The sequence below is a fragment of the Pagrus major genome, chromosome 6 (genome assembly GCF_040436345.1).
Source record: "Pagrus major chromosome 6, Pma_NU_1.0".
In the NCBI taxonomy this organism is placed as follows: Eukaryota; Metazoa; Chordata; class Actinopteri; order Spariformes; family Sparidae; genus Pagrus; species Pagrus major.
Genome location: NC_133220.1, coordinates 1,549,380 through 1,566,808, shown reverse-complemented (window position 1 = coordinate 1,566,808; position 17,429 = coordinate 1,549,380). Strand labels below are relative to the sequence as shown.

General features: G+C 41.2%; 1 protein-coding gene across 1 annotated transcript in view; it reads right to left on the bottom strand.

The window, feature by feature from the left end:
• The window catches only part of pcbp4 (poly(rC) binding protein 4), a 56,840-nt gene that overhangs the window by 16,428 nt on the left and 22,983 nt on the right, over positions 1–17,429 (bottom strand). Inside the window, exons 7-10 of the mRNA XM_073468648.1 lie at positions 13,852–13,926; positions 9,972–10,043; positions 2,456–2,497; positions 2,272–2,350 (exon numbers count right to left, since the gene is read on the bottom strand). Of these exons, the coding sequence (XP_073324749.1) occupies positions 2,272–2,350; positions 2,456–2,497; positions 9,972–10,043; positions 13,852–13,926 (268 nt within the window). The remainder of the gene's footprint in view (positions 1–2,271; positions 2,351–2,455; positions 2,498–9,971; positions 10,044–13,851; positions 13,927–17,429) is intronic.

Below are 17,429 nucleotides of genomic sequence, written 5' to 3'. Positions count from 1 at the left end.
AATAAATGTATCAGAGTTAAAAACATAATATAATAGTATATAATTTCCTTCTGAAATGTAGCGGAGTAAAAGTATAAAATATGGTTGTAACAAAGTAACTTCTTTCATCAAGAAGGAATGATCTGAGGCTCATGTGATTAATTTCATGTGTGACCACTTCTGTCCTCGTCTGTCTGAATAAATATGCTGATTTTTTTAGGTAAGAGAGTAATTTTTTGGACCTCTGTATTTTTTATTAGAACTGATACTGTTAAAGCTAGAATTATGTCATTTGTAAGGGATTACTTGTAGTAGAAGTAGTCTTTTATTTAGCATGTGAGGCATTTCATGTGTGCTAATTTCAAACCACCATGCTGCTGCAGCTAGCTCAACAATGGCTGACAAGGGTGGGGATGGTTGTAGCGTTTTAAAAAAAAATGTTTCAACCAACTGTAACAACAACCAAACACTTTTTCTCTATCACACGCTCCTCCGGTGCTTGGCGGCGGCGGTGGCGGCGGTGGCGGTAGTACAGGGAATTGTGACCTGTAGTTTCCCCAGTAAACACACCGCCCTCTTCAGCTGTTGCAGTCCCTCCCGACCGGCCGGCCGCTGCTCCTCTTGGGTTCCACTCCTCCTCCAGAGCCGCCTTGCCGAGACCGATTAACTCAAGCTCGGCCTGTCCACTCTAAATACGCCCAGAGACACAGCTGCGAGCTGAAGGAGTCCGTGTGTTTAAAGGGGAAAGTACATCCGCCAGTCCACTCACCACCACCAGCAACACAGACAAGCCAGAGCGCATGTATAAACACTCACTACGGCAACAATACATCAGGCTGTTACAATGGAACTTCCGGTATTTGTCATCAATTAATTAAATATATAGCTGGAGTAGTCTGAGACACTGATATTTATAGTGGAATAAATAATAATAACTGTGTGTAAAAATTTGAGAGGTCTATCACAAAAATTCAGCACATTACAGGAGCTGAAACAAAGCGTGTTACAACCAGCCTCGCTCTCCTCAATCAGAAAATGCAAATACTCAAGTAAAGCACAAGTCCCTGTAAAATCTCCTTGAGTAAAGTACTCGACCTCTGCAGAGGAGGCGGGAACATGAGGATCTATTAGCTGCACTGCTGTCGCTGTAAACATGGCTGCGTGTATGAGAGGTCTCACTTCTGACTGTTGCACATACAGTCTTTGACTTTTACAAGAAAGCGATGAAAACCATCAACTGTCTGTATTGTTACACCTTTGATTTTCTCACCTTTTGGTCAGTTAGTCATTTCTCCACCGCAGCATGTTGCTAACTAATGTAGCCAAAAATCCACAGGCAACGTTTGATTTGAGAAACAGTCAGCATGTAAACCCAGCTGGATGCTCAGAATCAAAGCTAACTCACAGGGATTATAATGCAGAACTGTGCAGTACAGTAAAGATTATACAGGCATAACATGAATTATTTTATGTGCTGCAGAATGAGAGGCTCACGTCACTGATGGAAACAACCGAAACGATCGTCTGCATTTTAAAAGATGAATCCAGAGCATGTCGGACAATATTACTACATTGTTAAAAACATTTTCTGTGTTTTTGATTCTGCGAATGATGAAATTCGAGGTAACGACACTCACTGAAATGGAAATAAGGTTTTTGAATAAAACTTTATCTTTTTTTTTTTTTTTAGTTGAAGCTGTCACCAGAGTTTTTGGATGACGACAAAAAGTAGAAAAGAAATTTGACAAAAAAATGACTTCAAAGTGAACAGATGGATCAGAGCCACAGGAAATGCAATGTGTTCAGTTAACACCGCTATCCGTCATCAAAACAGCGGTCACTTTAACAGCGGATCGATATTATATATATCAGTATTGTAGTGAGTTTTATTCAGTCTGTAGGAGTGATGGAAGAAGAAGGAGCTGTAAGACGAAGAGTCGCTACAACTTCTCAGTGAGGTAAGAACTTCTTTTTCTCCATTAACGTGATCAGGTTCCCTCTTATCTCTGAGTTTGGACCCAAAATATTGCCAAAAAGGTGCTTTTTCTTTTTCTTTTTGCTTTTGCTTTGAGTAGACGCCTACAGCAGATTGTAGCCGTAGCGTCCACCGTCTAACTATTGATTTTAAAAGGAGCAAAATAACGGTGGAGGCTGGTGGGAGAGTAATGTCATCGGCGTATCTTTGACTATCGTGTAACCCTGGGAACGCTGACTACCGCGGCAAGTCATGTTTAAAGCCTGTCTTGCTTCACAGATGTGTGTGTGTGTGTGTGTCTGTGTGTGTGTGCATACCAGGTAGAACTTGTGTAGCTGATTGGCTGATGGGGGCCAGGCCCTGTTGCTGCATTGACAACTGGTGGAGCTTTGCCAACTGAAAGAGACAAGAGAAAGACAGAAGTGAAATCAAATGGAAGCATCATAATGTCACAGGAAACATTCAAACAGTAAAACTGTCCCTCACTCATTTTTTTATTACCTCTGAATGTGGAATGCCGTAGTGACTCTGTACTGCGTACGTCTGAAACAGAAAAGGAAGGAAGAAAAGTGTCATTAAAGTCAAAGTCTACATTTATTTTATATCTTATATATGTGCCTGCAGTGCGAGAGGACGACTGAAGACTCAAGTCAGGTCTGCAAGAAATACTGAAAACCTTTCTGCACGTATCAGGATGAAAACATTTCATTTAAATCAATATTTATTCTAAATAACTGAACATCAACTATGGAAAAGTCAGTAATGGATGTAAAGCATTTATCTATCATAACATATCCGGTCTTTGAAAATGAAATGTGATTTATTTTTAAGCAGTATTAGTGTATTAATAACAACTTTCTTATTTAGTCTTTCTATCATTTAATTGGAAAGTCTGACACCCTGGTTGATGCACAGTTGTTTGTTTAGTTGAACCTCTGACCTCATATATGAAACAAAACCTACACTTCTGCCTGTCCCTGTGTCACACATTGTTTTATTCTTCTAGATTTTTAATATAGATGCCTGAACGTAATCGCTCTGTACAGTTTGATGAAAAAAGGATGACCCTTTCCAAGATCTTTGTAGCTCATAAAACAGCAAAAAAGATCATAGGAAGCCTGTAAGTAAAAGATGAATCCCTGCATGAGCTCAACGTCCATTTTCTATACACTGAGTATTAAATAAGTACCTTATTTGTCTTAATATCAGCAGGATTAACGCTTCCCAATGCTTCACTTAACACACCAGAATAGTGACTAAAGAGACTCCAGTAAAACGACTTTCACTCGATCATCCGTCCTGACTGGATCTCCTGTGACTCCATCGTAGAGCCTCTGTTTATCTCCAAGATCACGATTTAAAGAGTTTTTAGAGGCTGTCCCAAATCCCAAAGCGAACTTCAAAGAGAATGAACACTTCCATAGGCAATGTGTGTGTGTGTGTGTGTGTGTGTGTGTGTGTGTGTGTGTGTGTGTGTGTAGGGCTGGGGACGAAGTTGGTGTGCATGCAAAGACTTGGTGCATTGGAGCTATTTTCTGTGAGACTTTGTGTGTCTCCCCGAGGTTCACCACACCTTATATAACAGATTTCAGGGCTGTTATCCTTGACGCAGACTGCATTGCCACTGCTGCTGAACTTTTGACTCCTGTTGCTAACGCAGGGATTTGGAGAAGAAAACGTTTTCTGAAAAGAGCTCCCATCAGGAAAAAAACACGCATCTGACAGGTGCTACAGGAATAATCGACCTGGCCGTGCTGCTTGGCCTCCTTGAAGGTGTAATGCGTCTCCCTGATCTGTAGATATGCCGGCAAATATTAATACACCGCTGCACGCCTGATTTAAAATGGTCCACGCAGGCCCGAACACAAAAAAGCGCCAAACACTCATAAATATTCATTGGTGGCTTCATGCAGCTCCGGCACTGCTGGCCCGTATTTATCTCAGAGTAAGAAATCAGTTCTTAATGGACATTAATTCTCAGAGTGACGCACTTTTTGGTTCCTCTTTCAGAGTTTGGAGTTAAGAGTTTCTTGTTGTTCAATCTCTGCTGATATTTAGGAGACAAACAGTAACTCTTGGGAGCTATTTTGTGAGAAAGGACCACATGTCGTCTCTGTACACACAGATGTTGTCACAAACCTTTCTTCTCTTTCAGTCACAGTCAATCAGTCACCTGATTTTACACAGATTAATGGATGTTTCCTGACGTTACTGTAAAGTGCTGGAAGTGTTGAAGAAGTGTTGAGACGTTTGTCATTTTAGATAAATCAGGTGACAGGTGGGGTCAGTTTTTTTTCAAATCTGTTCATTATCTGTAGGTATCTGAGGTATCTAACACGCGCTGCAGCTACAATTTCAAATTTTAAAAAAGGATTTAAATGTACAACACGTAACTTCTGCCATTAGTGGCCTCTCTATCAAAACAAATGACATTTGCCAGGTGTTGTGTGGGGAGAGTCGCTGCTGAGATCCGGCTAAAGAGTCAGATCCAGACCTTCTGGAGGAATAAACACCTGGAGTCTCATCAGATTCTGCTCTGATCCGACGGGAGGAGAGCTCAGAGTTACTTTTTAACTTGTGGGATTAAAAAGTGGATTTATCTTCACTCCTGTTTATCAGCCTGACTGCAGCAGTGATCCGGAGGTGACCTCCACTGTCGGGTGTTTCTGTTCTGTAATATTGACTGCTGACTGGAACTGGAGGGGAAATGTACTTTACTTCATGAACGTAACGTTACAGAGAGGAGAGAGAGAACCAGAACCAGAACCAGAACCAGAACCAGAACCAGAGTCTCTGCTGAGTGCTGACTTCACTCAGAGGTTGATCTGGATTTGAACTAGTGTACAGTGAAGTAATCTGGCTGTTTGAGGTGAATAAACACAAATGATCCTGTGGTTATAACTTGCTTCACTGTTGGTGAACTAACCATTAAACAACCACCAGTGCTGATGAAAATCTATCTGACATGTCTCAGGCTGTCTCAGTATTTACAGACCAGGTGATGTTTTAAAGCTCCAGTCGTGTTCAGATCAGTCAGCGCGTCCTTACCTTGAACAAACTTTCTCTGGTTTGAACATTGTTGATGATTCAAGTTCACAACTCAACAAAATATGAAACAGATGTCTTGTTGTTTTTAGATATTTTCATGCAGAACTCCTACATTTGATATATCTAAGAAAATATCTCAAGCAGTATATATCTGATCTATTATTTACTCTCCTTCCACTTAACTACTAATCGATTACTTGCTTACCAATATACTTTTACTCACTCGGTTGTTTACTTCCACTCTCTCCAACACTCATACGTACTTTATGACAGCCAGAGTTTAAAAGTGTCCAGCTGATAATATCAATAAGAAATCCTCACAGCTATAATCTTGAAATGAAGATTAATGTTAAATCCCAGAAACGCCTCTGAGAGCTGCAGATGAAACTGTCAACAGAAAGCAAATACCAGAAATTAAAGTTCACGCAAATACGATGAATCCTCATCTCTCTCTCTCTCTCTCTCTCTCTCTCTTCCCCTCCACATGACTGTAGACTGAATAATGAATAAAAATCATTAATCGCCTCACACAGCCACTTAACACGGCACTAACCCTCCCTCCATCCGTCCAGCTGTCACTGCCCTCCACGTCTCCTCCTTTCCTTCACATCACTTTTATTTTTCTTGCATTATTTCTCTTATTTGTCCTCTACCTTTTCCTCTTTTAGTCAAATTCAAGCAGGTGTTAAAACACATTATTTCCTCCAGTAGAAGTTCAGATACTCGTGTAAAAACAGACTCTGGTACTGATTCAACTTCTTTCTTCCAGTAAAAGTAATCGAGTACAGACTCTAAATGTACTCAGAGTATCAGAGTAAAAAGTCTCCCTCTGAAGGACATTTGTGGTCAAAGCTAACTGACGCTCACGTCATATTAATATAATTCAAAGACTATTAAAGTTTCGTTTCGTCTCGCTGCATCTGCCGTGCGTGATGTGCTCTGATAGGTCGACATCAGTCTGGTGATGTTGGGAAGGCGGCGTGCGATGACGCCAAATAACAATAATCCATAATTCCTCTCAAATGCATCAAACTAAAGTAACGAGCCTGTTTTGAAAATGTGAGGAGGGTTAGGGTTCATATAGAGGAGGGAGAGTCAAAAGTTGAAAAATCTACAGTACAGTAACAAAGTATTTGTTATTGCGTCATGGTTTTAAAGCTACTGAGCAAACTGCTGTATTTGACGAGTTGAGAGTGAGAACGTGTCGGCACCATAGTCTGTTTTACTAAAGCAGCTGTTAGAGACGAGTGTCCACCCAGAGACAGCAGCAGCTGTGGTTGGACGACAGATCTGACATTATCAGAGAGCTTTTCTGATTCTCTCCTCCCCCCATCTCCAGTCTCTGCCTGTCACTTCCTCCCTCCCTCTCTCCTCCCATCAGTCCTGGAGCCTCCATTAGCTACTGTTACTGCTGTTTTAACTGACACGTCCATGGCAACAGTGCTGCGCACACACACACACACACACACACACACACACACACACACACACACACACACACACACACACACACACACAGTGGCTGAAGTTGTCTCTTGAACGCTGAGCTGTCAGTGTGATGGAGTAAAGTGCTCTTCTGTTCTAGTTTGTCTCTTTTTCTGTATTTTTAATCCATACGCTCGTTTATCAGCGAGTCACTCCGTCAATCTGTCTGCTGCGTCCAGCCAACACTCTCTCTCTCTCTCTTAACACTGTGTTTAAGTCAGTCAGCTGTGTGAGTCTCTGTCAGTCTGAATCTGTCTCCAGGTCAGACAGTTTGTGACGTTTCCCAGATTCAGAGAAGGTGTGAGTTGTAGTAAACTCAGCCAAAGAAAGGTTTGTAACACACAGATGAATCAGCTGTCCTGTTCTAAAGACTGGAGGACGGTCACGTGACTTATATCCAGTCTAATCAAATATTCAATCGATGAGTATTTCAGCAGATCAAAATGACCTGATCGTTCAGTCCGTGTGTCCTGGTGCCACTTCATTCGTATCTCAAAGTGTTCTGTGCCGTCGATCACATACTGTACATTCCCAGCTTAGCTCGGCTGTGATAGGTCTAATATTAGTCGGCAGAGACAAACCTACATACCGTTGTTTCAAAGACAAACACAGAAGACCGGTTTCTACAGCTTGTATGAGGGCATGAAATGATGGCTGCGGTTTTGTTGATGAAAAGTATTTTAAATGCGTTTGGCCCGCAGCCCGACTCTCCTCTGACATGAAATAAATGTGTACGCACTGATTGTGGGTTCGCTGGTTCGTTGAAGGACACTTAGTTAATGACAGTGACACACTAGCTGTTGGCACTGACCTCAGACCACTCAGTTATGGATGATCTAAACAGCCTTGCCCTTGACATGAAAGCTATTTGTGCTGCAGTATTTGCAGCCTGCATCCGGGAGGAAAAAGAAGACATTTCATTCGTTTAGTTTAAAGTGTTAAAATTATAAATGAAATGTGTGCATGTTGAGAAGATTTGGGAACTGACACATTAAATTCTCATGTTCTGTTCAACGAGCAGGTATCAGTCTTCAGAGGCTGATCTCTTTTTTTATCTTCAGAGTGTTTCTGCAGAGGAAAACAGATGTCTAAAAGCCACAAGAGTGGATTTAACATAACTGCATGAACCTGACCTGACCTACAGTGTGATGTACTGCCAGCTCACAGACAATTCATCACACTGTCCTCAAACAGCTCCCTGCAAAAACCTGCAGAGATTAATGACGAAAACAAAAATCTGCCTGTTTGTTGCTGCAGGTGCAATTCAGGAAAAGAGTAAATACACCCTCCAGTTCTGCGAGGACCCTCAAAATATGCATCAAAGGACCGGGTGGTGGACGGGGGGGTAAACATCTGTGCAGGGACACTGATCATGAAGACAGCAGCATGGATTACATTGTGTATTCCTGCTGCGCTATGAGCAGCTGCTGTCAGGCTGAACAGGAAACAGGAAGTCCAGTGGAGCTTTTACTGTCGCTAGAAGCACATTAATGTCGCTGTGAGAGAGTTTCTGTGTGGGGACGTGTGATAGTTCGGCCAGCAGCTCTACTACAAGCTGCTCTCCTGGTGTGTGTCATGGCCCTGCTGTTTATCACGGTTAGCGTTATTGTTCGTCAGCTCTAAATATCTCGTTAAAGGGAGACACTTCAGGTGAAAACTGAATTTTTCTTCCTAATTCCCACTTTTGCTCTGTTCTCCAGTAACAGTCGAGCAAGCTATGTTGAAAAGAAGATGTTAAAGGATGTTACTGGAGGACCAATACAAGCAACACTTGACACGCTGACCGTGGGGAAGGCGTTCCCAAAACCGAAGACAAATTTTGCCTGATGCGTATTTTATGCATAAAACATAAAATACTAAAAAAAACAACGTAACAAAAGATAACTGTCAATGAAATGGGGAAGTTTCATGGTGACATCTATTAGATAACATGTTTACGCTTTCATCATTTTGTCTGTATTGAATTTTAAAACAAACATATTTGGAGGACGTTTTTTCAAAATGAACTTTCTCTCAGACTCGGACAGAATTCTTCTCTTCAGCAGCTCTTACAAAACACCAAACGTACCAGTTTTACTCCGATCTATATTCTGAAGGCTTTTGGCTGTTGACAGTATTTTCAGATAAAAAAAGAAAACCTTCGACTCTAATATGTCAACAAAACGAAACAACATTTTTGAACCTGACTTTTTCCAGTGTTCAGATTTCTGTTCTGGATATTAATACGCTTTAGTGCATTTTTAACGAGAAAATGCATCATTTGCATATTCAAACATTAAATTTCAGAGGACAGGGTCATATCTATTAGTTAAAAGTCTGAATATAAAACTCAGTTATTGTGTTTCTAAATATGTTGCGTTCACTGACCACAGGGGAGAAATACATCTCTTGTTCTATAAGATGCTGCAGCAGCTACTGTACGATACCATTCGAAGGGGTCTCTTATGGCCATTTTCAATTTAAGTCACCTGCAGAAATAATTCTGTATCAGGGTGAAGTCCGTCTGTATAACAGAGCAGATCAGCCGCTGCTCTGCTTTACTCAGTGCAGACATTTTGCCGGCATTTTTAAGGCATTTGGAGCCGAGTGTCCTTGATGGCAGCTCCCTCTTTGTACCTCAAATTTGAGCACACAAAATTGACCAAATTCAATTTTGCCATTACAGCAGAAGGCTGTTTTACAAGAAGATATGAATCTACTCTGTTTTCATTCGGTCTTCAGGCTGCTCTCAGACCAGTCAGACACCACAGGAGAAAGGGCTCGAGTGTGAGGCGACTGAATTCAGCCGTTAATCTCAGCAGGCAGAATAAAACTGATGCGACTGAGTGGATTCTGTTTTCACCATTTTTCTCCATCGTTTTCTATCTTGTATCTCTTCCCTCTTTTATCTTCCCCTCTCCTCTCTTTTTTTCGTATCTATCCTTTTTGCCAGGCCATTCTCCATTTGTCACTTTTCTTTATTTATTTCTTTACATCTCAGCGTTTTCATTCTTTACTTCAGGGCCGTCATCTTTACTCAACCCCGGTTACTCTGCTCCTTCATTTTCGCAGCTTTCCATGTGAAAAAGGTGTTATATTTATTGAGCCTCTGTGTGCAGAGGTGTTAATCTGGAATCCTTGACCACTCTGACCATCTGCTTTTATGATGCCATCGCTGGCTGCAGCGCTGTGATTGAATTCAGCTCCTTTGGCTCCGTCCCAGGCTCAAGCAAAGCGTTTACCTGCACAGCTCAGGGCAACACGTGAAGTCATTTATTCCAAAATGTGATAAAGATCGATCGAGTTTAGTCTAGCACTGAATGAAGAGAGAATTTGAGGAGGACATTAAATGGCATCTTTCACATTATAGAAACACAGAAGGATCATTTGAAGGCATTGATTCAGGCTTTTTAAATGGTTCCCCGTCTTGTTGGCAGATTAAAAAATGGCAGATATTAAGGTGACCTTTGACCCTTTCCCTTTGCCCCCAGGCGGCCATACTCACTTGCTGCAGGTCCACTCCTCCCTGCGCCACTGAGAACAAGGGGTGAGAGCCGAAGTCTGACGCCTCGAACACCTTCAGAGTGACACAAGCAGAGTCAACACCTCAGTTAGAGCATCAAACTTCAACAAGCTCGTTATGAATCTGAAGCTACGGCTGCACACTCTCAGGATGCTTTCACACCTGTGGTTTTAATAATTTGGTCAGGAAGAACAAAGAGCGGTAACGATGAGGTTTCTACACACTGAGACCTGAGCGGTCCTGCATCATCACCAACACACACACCTGCGGAAATCAAACTCTGGTGACTGACAGCAGGTCATGCTGCAATATCCTGCTCCTCATGTGTAAATCTGCAGCAAAATACACAAGCTCCACACACCTCTGCTGTAAAACCTGCACTCACATTGTTACGCACATACAGTCTGTGCTCCACATATACAGTACATCACATGACCAGAAGATGAACTTCACAGGCTATTAATGTCTATAACTGTGGTACCAGATCTCAGCTTTTTAAATCTGCATCCATAAACAGAAATCTGTGTAAAGCAATTAGCAAAATGTTGTTTCTCGTGTCTTAAGTTACAAATTAGACTAAAAACAAAAACTGGAGCATGTAAAAGGAAGTCTAGGCTTCGATATCCGTTAATTGGTATACAGATATCCAAAGGTGGGAAGTAACAAAGTACAAATACCTTGTTACTGTACTTCAGTAGATGTTTCAGGTATCTATACTTTACATAAGTATCTCTGTGACTTTCCCTCTCTACATCTGAACACAAATATCTGAACTTTCTCCTCCTCACATTTTCAAAACAGGCTCGTTACTTTAGTTTGATGCATTTGAGGAGAATTATGGATTATTTTTATTTGGCGTCATCGCACGCCGCCTTCCCAACATCACAAGACTGATGTCGACCTATCAGAGCACATCACGCACGGCAGACGCAGCGAGACGAAACAAAGACGTAAGAAGACGTAACATTTCTCGTTTCATAACGTTACATTAAAAAACAGTAAGGAGCCTGTTTCGAAATCTGTCAGTTCAGATGATTTCGTGTTTACAGCTCTTTGTTTGTAAAGAATCGTTGTGAACATGAAAATGATCTGATACAGGACGTGTAATGAGTCACTCTTCATCTCTGTCAATATATAAGTAAAGGGTTAAACTAATTACAAGATCCCATTATTGGCAAATATTTTTTTTTTTGCAGTTTTGCTGTTGCTGCTCTCTTCTACGAGGCAGCGTGAGTCAAATCCAATAATCCAAAAAAAGATAAGAAGTTCATTTAGGCTGTTGTTTATTAGCAGATGAGAAGATGAGCGAGAACAGAAGAGAATTAAAGGAACAGTTTATTGATCCCTGAGGAGAAACAGTCCCACGGCAGCTCGCACACACAAGATGGTGACGAAGGCTTCGTGGCACCGAGTTAGTCCACCATGGAGCGCTGAGAGAAATACGCTGACCGTGCGTCTTGTCTGTATGATCCACACTGATCCTCTGTGGTTTACCATCAGTCTGTTTTTTATTTGACATCAGAGCGAGGAGGATGTGGGTGATGACATCATCCACAGGAGACAAGAATACGGTGAATATTATCGCCAAGGCCGCGAGAAAGAAAAAGAGCCATGGTGACGTCACCAGAGCCTTTCTTTTCAGCTCGGGGCGCTCTGAAAGAAGACGCTGGGCGCTGCGTCTTCTCTCTGGACAGACGCTCGTAAAATAATGCTATGTGGACTCAAGCAGTCTCAGACCTACGGCGGCCATCTTGGATCAGAATGAATACAGTTTGTTTAGTTTCTTGACCGCTTTGTGTATCATTTAAGTATAAATAGGACAAAAATAGACTCTTTCTTTTCATGTCACATTACAATCTGTTCGCATAAGGCCAATAAAAGAGTGATTCATATATATTATATTTTATTATATCACTTTATCCTGTTGTGAAGCACTTTGTTACTTTAAAGGAGCACTATGTAGTTTTGAAGAAGAAATTCAAACTCAGAATTTAATATTTACAATATTAATGAGGTAATAATACAAACTGTTTCCATCAGTGAAGAAACCAGCTGTTCTCAGAGGAAATTAAGGTCCCAGAACACTGTTTGAAGCTAGAAAGGTGGCAGGGTCCGCCACATATAAACAAAGTAAAACAGGTCAGTTAGTTTATTCAGTTGATTCAGTCATGAAGACAAAGTTTGATTATTTAGTTTGTTTATCAGTAAATGAAGATCTTTCTCTGCTCATTAACATTTCTTCACGTTTAAGAAAAGTAAAAAATGATCCTGTTTCATTGAATTTCCTTCAGTGAAACACTGATTTTACCTTCCAGATGAGGAGGTATGAGGAGGATTTTTAAGCTCTGAGGTTGCTGACATGACTGTCCTCGGTGTTTGGTATTCAACTGTTGACAACTGTGACTTCTCAGAGCCCCTCAGTGCTCATCCACAAATAACCAAATGCCCCAGACAACTATGCAGAGAGAAAGTCATCTCCAAACAATCTCTGTTACAGTCCAATGATGTGTGACCAAGGACAGACAGATCTCAGTTGTGCCACTCTCTCAGGGAAAATCATCCTCCAGCTCGAACTGACCGAATGACAACCTGCAAACTGCTAAGCTCTGATGCACTGCTGAGGCTGAGCGCACACGGCAAGATTCAGCCAATTAACCATCAGAGTTTCTGTCCCTGAAAACTTTTCAGAGCTCAAGGTACTTTGGAAAAACCTACAGGGAAAAAAATCGTTAGAGATGCAGGAATCTTTTACTTTGGTTTGGTAACTTGTGAGGAAATGGATAATTGGGGCTAAACCAGGTCGTTAAAACTCAGTCCTAATTGAGCAGTCTCACACTGTGTTAGAGCATCGGGGGGAGACGGGCGTCCATGTGTAGCATGATATAAATACATCATATTTATTCATGTAGATGAAGGTAATCCTGATTTTCTTTTCCGGACCTGATTATTTATTTTGGTAACACGATCTAATCGTCTAAATCACAACCATATGGTGACATATTTACATCAGTTATTGGTTTAATCAGCTTCAGCTTGCAATCAACAGAAACAAGAGTTAATGTGATTAAACTGACAAACAGCAGCTGCAGGTCGGATCGTGGCAGAACAGGTACAGCGAGGAGGCAGATGTTTTGTTGTCTGGTTGTTTTTAAATATACCTAAGACTCAAAGGTACAAGTAAAAGCACATTATTCATATATTTACATGTATGTATAAACTGTACTCAGTGTTGTTAAACCATCATTACGTCTGTAGCATCCACTCACACATCTTACTGATGAACAGTGACGATTTGTACTGAATAAACATGAAAAAAGCCTCTTTTGTTTCCTGTTGGACGGACAGTGACAGGAGCTGCCATTCACAATGCATGGCACCGATCAAATAGACATTAAACAAGTGAGTGTGTGTGTGTGTGTGTGTGTGTGTGTGTGTGTGTGTGTGTGTGTGTGTGTAAATCAAAGGCAAGGCGACCACGTGGACATTATCCATAACATGCAAATTGCAAACTAAAGCAAATTCTCTGACAATAAATGATGTATTGGCTCATCCATCCATCCATCATTTCTTCTTCCCCCTGCAGATCCCCTTCATCCACCCATCTATCCGACCCATTAATCCGTCCACCCACAGTCCCTTCCTGCCCTCCTGCTGCCTCCCCTCCTCTCCTCCTGTTGTCTATATCCATCTTTCTCTTTATTCGTTCACTCTCTCGTACATTCGTCTTATTTCCTCCTTTCTTTTCATCAGTTCTTGTGTGATTCAGTTCACTTCATCGCATTTGTTGTCTTGTAACCCTCTGATTTTAATATTCTGCGTTTGGTTCTGTGTTGTTGTGGTTTATCATCCTCCGTCCTCTCACCTGGTTTCCTGCCAGCAGAACAGTACCCGGGGTCGGGCTGGGTCGGTATGGAATCGTCGCTCCCTTTGGTGGAGACTGAAGAAAAAAGGAGGGATAGAAACAGAAACAGAAAGAAAGTGAGAGATGAGGAAGAGTCAGGGTATTTATCGAGTGTCTCAGAGCAGGAAATCAGTCAATCTGGGAGTGAAACAGATTTGGTTTCTACTTTCAGGCGTATCAGACTTATAGTATCTGTGCTGATGTTAACGCGAGATGTTTTGGGAGAGTTGGATGACAATGAGCCAGTTACTCTCACAGAAACTGTTGTGATGAGACAATATTTAAGTCTTCAGATGTCGTGACATTAATAAATCAGAGACCAATAAAAGACTGTATGTAAGTTTTTCATGTGACGATATTCACAATGATCTCGATTCACCAGTGTTTTTTATCACAAACCAAAATAACAGTAATAATTTCATCCTCTCCCTCCCTCTAACACCAGGACAGCAGGAGTAATCATATTTATTTTGACTGTTTCATTGTTTCTGAAGTCTCATTATCAAACAGTATCATTGTGGTTTTTGCAAAAACATATTGTGTGACAGCTGTTTGAAGGAAATCACTGTCTGGATTATAACTTTTGTTTTTACTCTGGCTCAGGTTTTCACTTCTTTCTCTTCCTGACCTGGAAGCTTTTGATTAAATGTTCACTGTTTAACAGCTGGTAGAAACATTGTTCACGGTCACGTCTCACCGTCCATGTTTGTAGTTTTGGCTTGAAAACTTTCTTCATGTCATCACAGAGGGTTGGATGTGTCAGCTGGGGATCAGCCATGCTCTTTATTCTATTTTTCTTTTCTCAGCCTGTCTCACCTCACATTGTGATGTCGTTGATGTTGTTGAACTGTCAGCTGATGTTTCACACGTTTCTCTTCGCACACGTGTTTGATGCAGCAGGGAGACATCCAGAGACGTCCAATAAGCGAAACGCGATTTCATTTCACTGTTGCTGCATTAAAATCTAAGTGACTTGTATTGAGCAGCTGCTCTGCTGCTTGTTTGCTGTGTTTGTGTGAGATGTTCATGTGGTTGAAATAAGGGAAATCATTGTTTTTCATACTGAGCTGAACAACACTGCTGTTCATTAGGTGCTGCGCTCTGATTTACTGATAGATTCATTGTTCAGCTGATGATGGCTGGTGAATTTGTTAATGTTGACCTTTCAGTGCTTCATTTAAATACGCATCAATATTTTTGTCATGTCGTGCAAAACTGTTCTCACTCCCGACGCGCCAAACACAGCAGCCTGGTCAGCGGCTCTACGTTTTCTGGTTCGACACCACAGTCTGGATCAGAAGGCGTTCAGGTGAGTCGTATGCAGGACTTTCCTGCAGGAGTTTAAGGATTGCACGTGCTAAAACTGAATTTTCTCTAAGCGTCAGTACGTTAAATTATGTAGATTATGTTATTAAGTTACTCTGTCCCAGCATGCACTGGGTGGAAGGCAGGGAGACAACAGTCCAGCAGAAAGTAGATCAAAAGATTTCTTATCTGAGATCAAACAGAAAGTGTGAATGAACGCTGGATCTTCACGTCGACACAGTAAACTCTTTGATTTCAGCAGCACTTGAAAGTGAATGAGTTTAGCTCGGGTCAGCATTTTTATTTCTTTTCTTTCTTTCACTCCTCCTTTCTCATCCCAGATTAAGGTGCTTGGAATATCAATGAGCTCCCGCAGCCTTTGATTTCACTGTTTCCGTCTCTAATCTCCGAGACGTAGCTCATCTTAACGACCGCCGCCGCTGATTAATTCTAATACAATCGTGAATTATAGATTTTAGTGTTTCCATTTTGCAGATTATTAGAAAGTGGACGTACCTCATAAAAACACTTTAATGTGATTGAGAGCGGACAGGTAGAGAGAGCTCGATGAAAGTTTTTGTTTTTTTTATGAATTTATACAGAATCACCTCTGCAGCTCTGACGTTTCAAAATTAGCATCGAGTTGCATCAGAGCAGAAGCTTTGTGTCGTGTTTGTCAGTGGGTTTGATCATAAACATAAATCAGGGAGGAATGAAATCTGAGTGAAGCTCATGTTTGTCTTTCTGAATCTGACACGGCTGTCTGTAACGCTGATTTAATAATATGAGACGACTTTGAATTGAGCCTCTAACTAAACACAGCAGTGAGTGTGCATCCATCCAGAAGACGTGTTCAGATCCTCGAGGTTTGAAATGAGGGCCAAGAAAAAGACTCAGTGCTGTAAAGCAACCGACACATCAACAACGTGCAAAAGAGGCGGCAGAGAATCATCAGCTGAATCTACAGCTCATTGTTTACCAGTCTGGTTCACATTCAGCGCTCTAAGGCGGCGTTTTCAGAGAAAAACCTATAAAAAGCCAGCAGAGACTAGCTGGTGAAGATGATGGAGCATTTAGCAGCTAAAGAGACAGATATTTCCCTCAGGAGCTGGTGGAGACCAAAAACAGAGTTAAAAGAGAGAGTATTACACACACACACATCATGTTGTTTTGAGCCTGCTGGATGTGGAAATAAGTGACTCTTTGTTGAACATATCAACTTAAACGCACAATATGTAAAAGACGAGTGTTGTGTGTTGTGTGGGAGGAGAGAGTCGGTGCAGATCCAGACCTTCTGGAGGAATAAACACTCAGAGTCACATCAGATTCTGCTCTGATCCGACGGGAGGAGAGCTAACAGATTACATTTTAACTTGTGGGATTAAAAAGTGGATTTATCTTCACTCCTGTTTATCAGCCTGACTGCAGCAGTGATCCGGAGGTGACCTCCATTGTCGGGTGTTTCTGTTCTGCAATGTTGACTGCTGACTGGAGCTGGGGGGGAAATGTACTTTACTTCTTTTTTAAAATACTTTATTGCAATATTTCCTGCAATATCTTCCATACAAATTATTATTTAAAATGATTTACTTGACCATTGGATATTTTTTAAATACTTTTTATACAGTTACATTAGTTAATAGCAAAGATAACTGAGACATCTGCTCAGAAAAGCAAACAACAAACAAAAAATAGGAGAAAAAACAAAAAAACGGTTTGACAAATCGATCTGTAGTCGATCTTAGACAGATAATTTTTCCAACTAAAATTTGATCTGTCACTGATAAATCTGTGGCTGTTTCCACGTCCGTGTCACCTGCTTCACAGCAGTTATACTCAGTATGTTGAAGAGAAGTTCATCAGCCAATCCTTTTGTTTCCAGTAGATTGATACCCGACTTATTTTCTAGTTTCAAAGGTTCTTTTAGGTCAAAAATATTATTTAGAGTTTTCTCAACATCTTTTACAAAACGGTTTCAGTGTTGGACACCTGAAGGACGTCTGTGTGTGGTTTGCTCTCCAGCAGTCAGTCAGTCCCTGCTTCTCCCTTTACTTCATGAGAATTTCTTTCTGTTTATCGTCCCCACCAACAGTGAAATTAAATATCGCCCCTGGCAACATAAATATCTGCACGCCATGTGCTGTCATCTAATACCGAGCACATCAACGGGCTATTTTTGTTTTATGCACAAACAAAATGTTTTTCTCTTTCCTGATCGAGTGTTCCTGGAAATC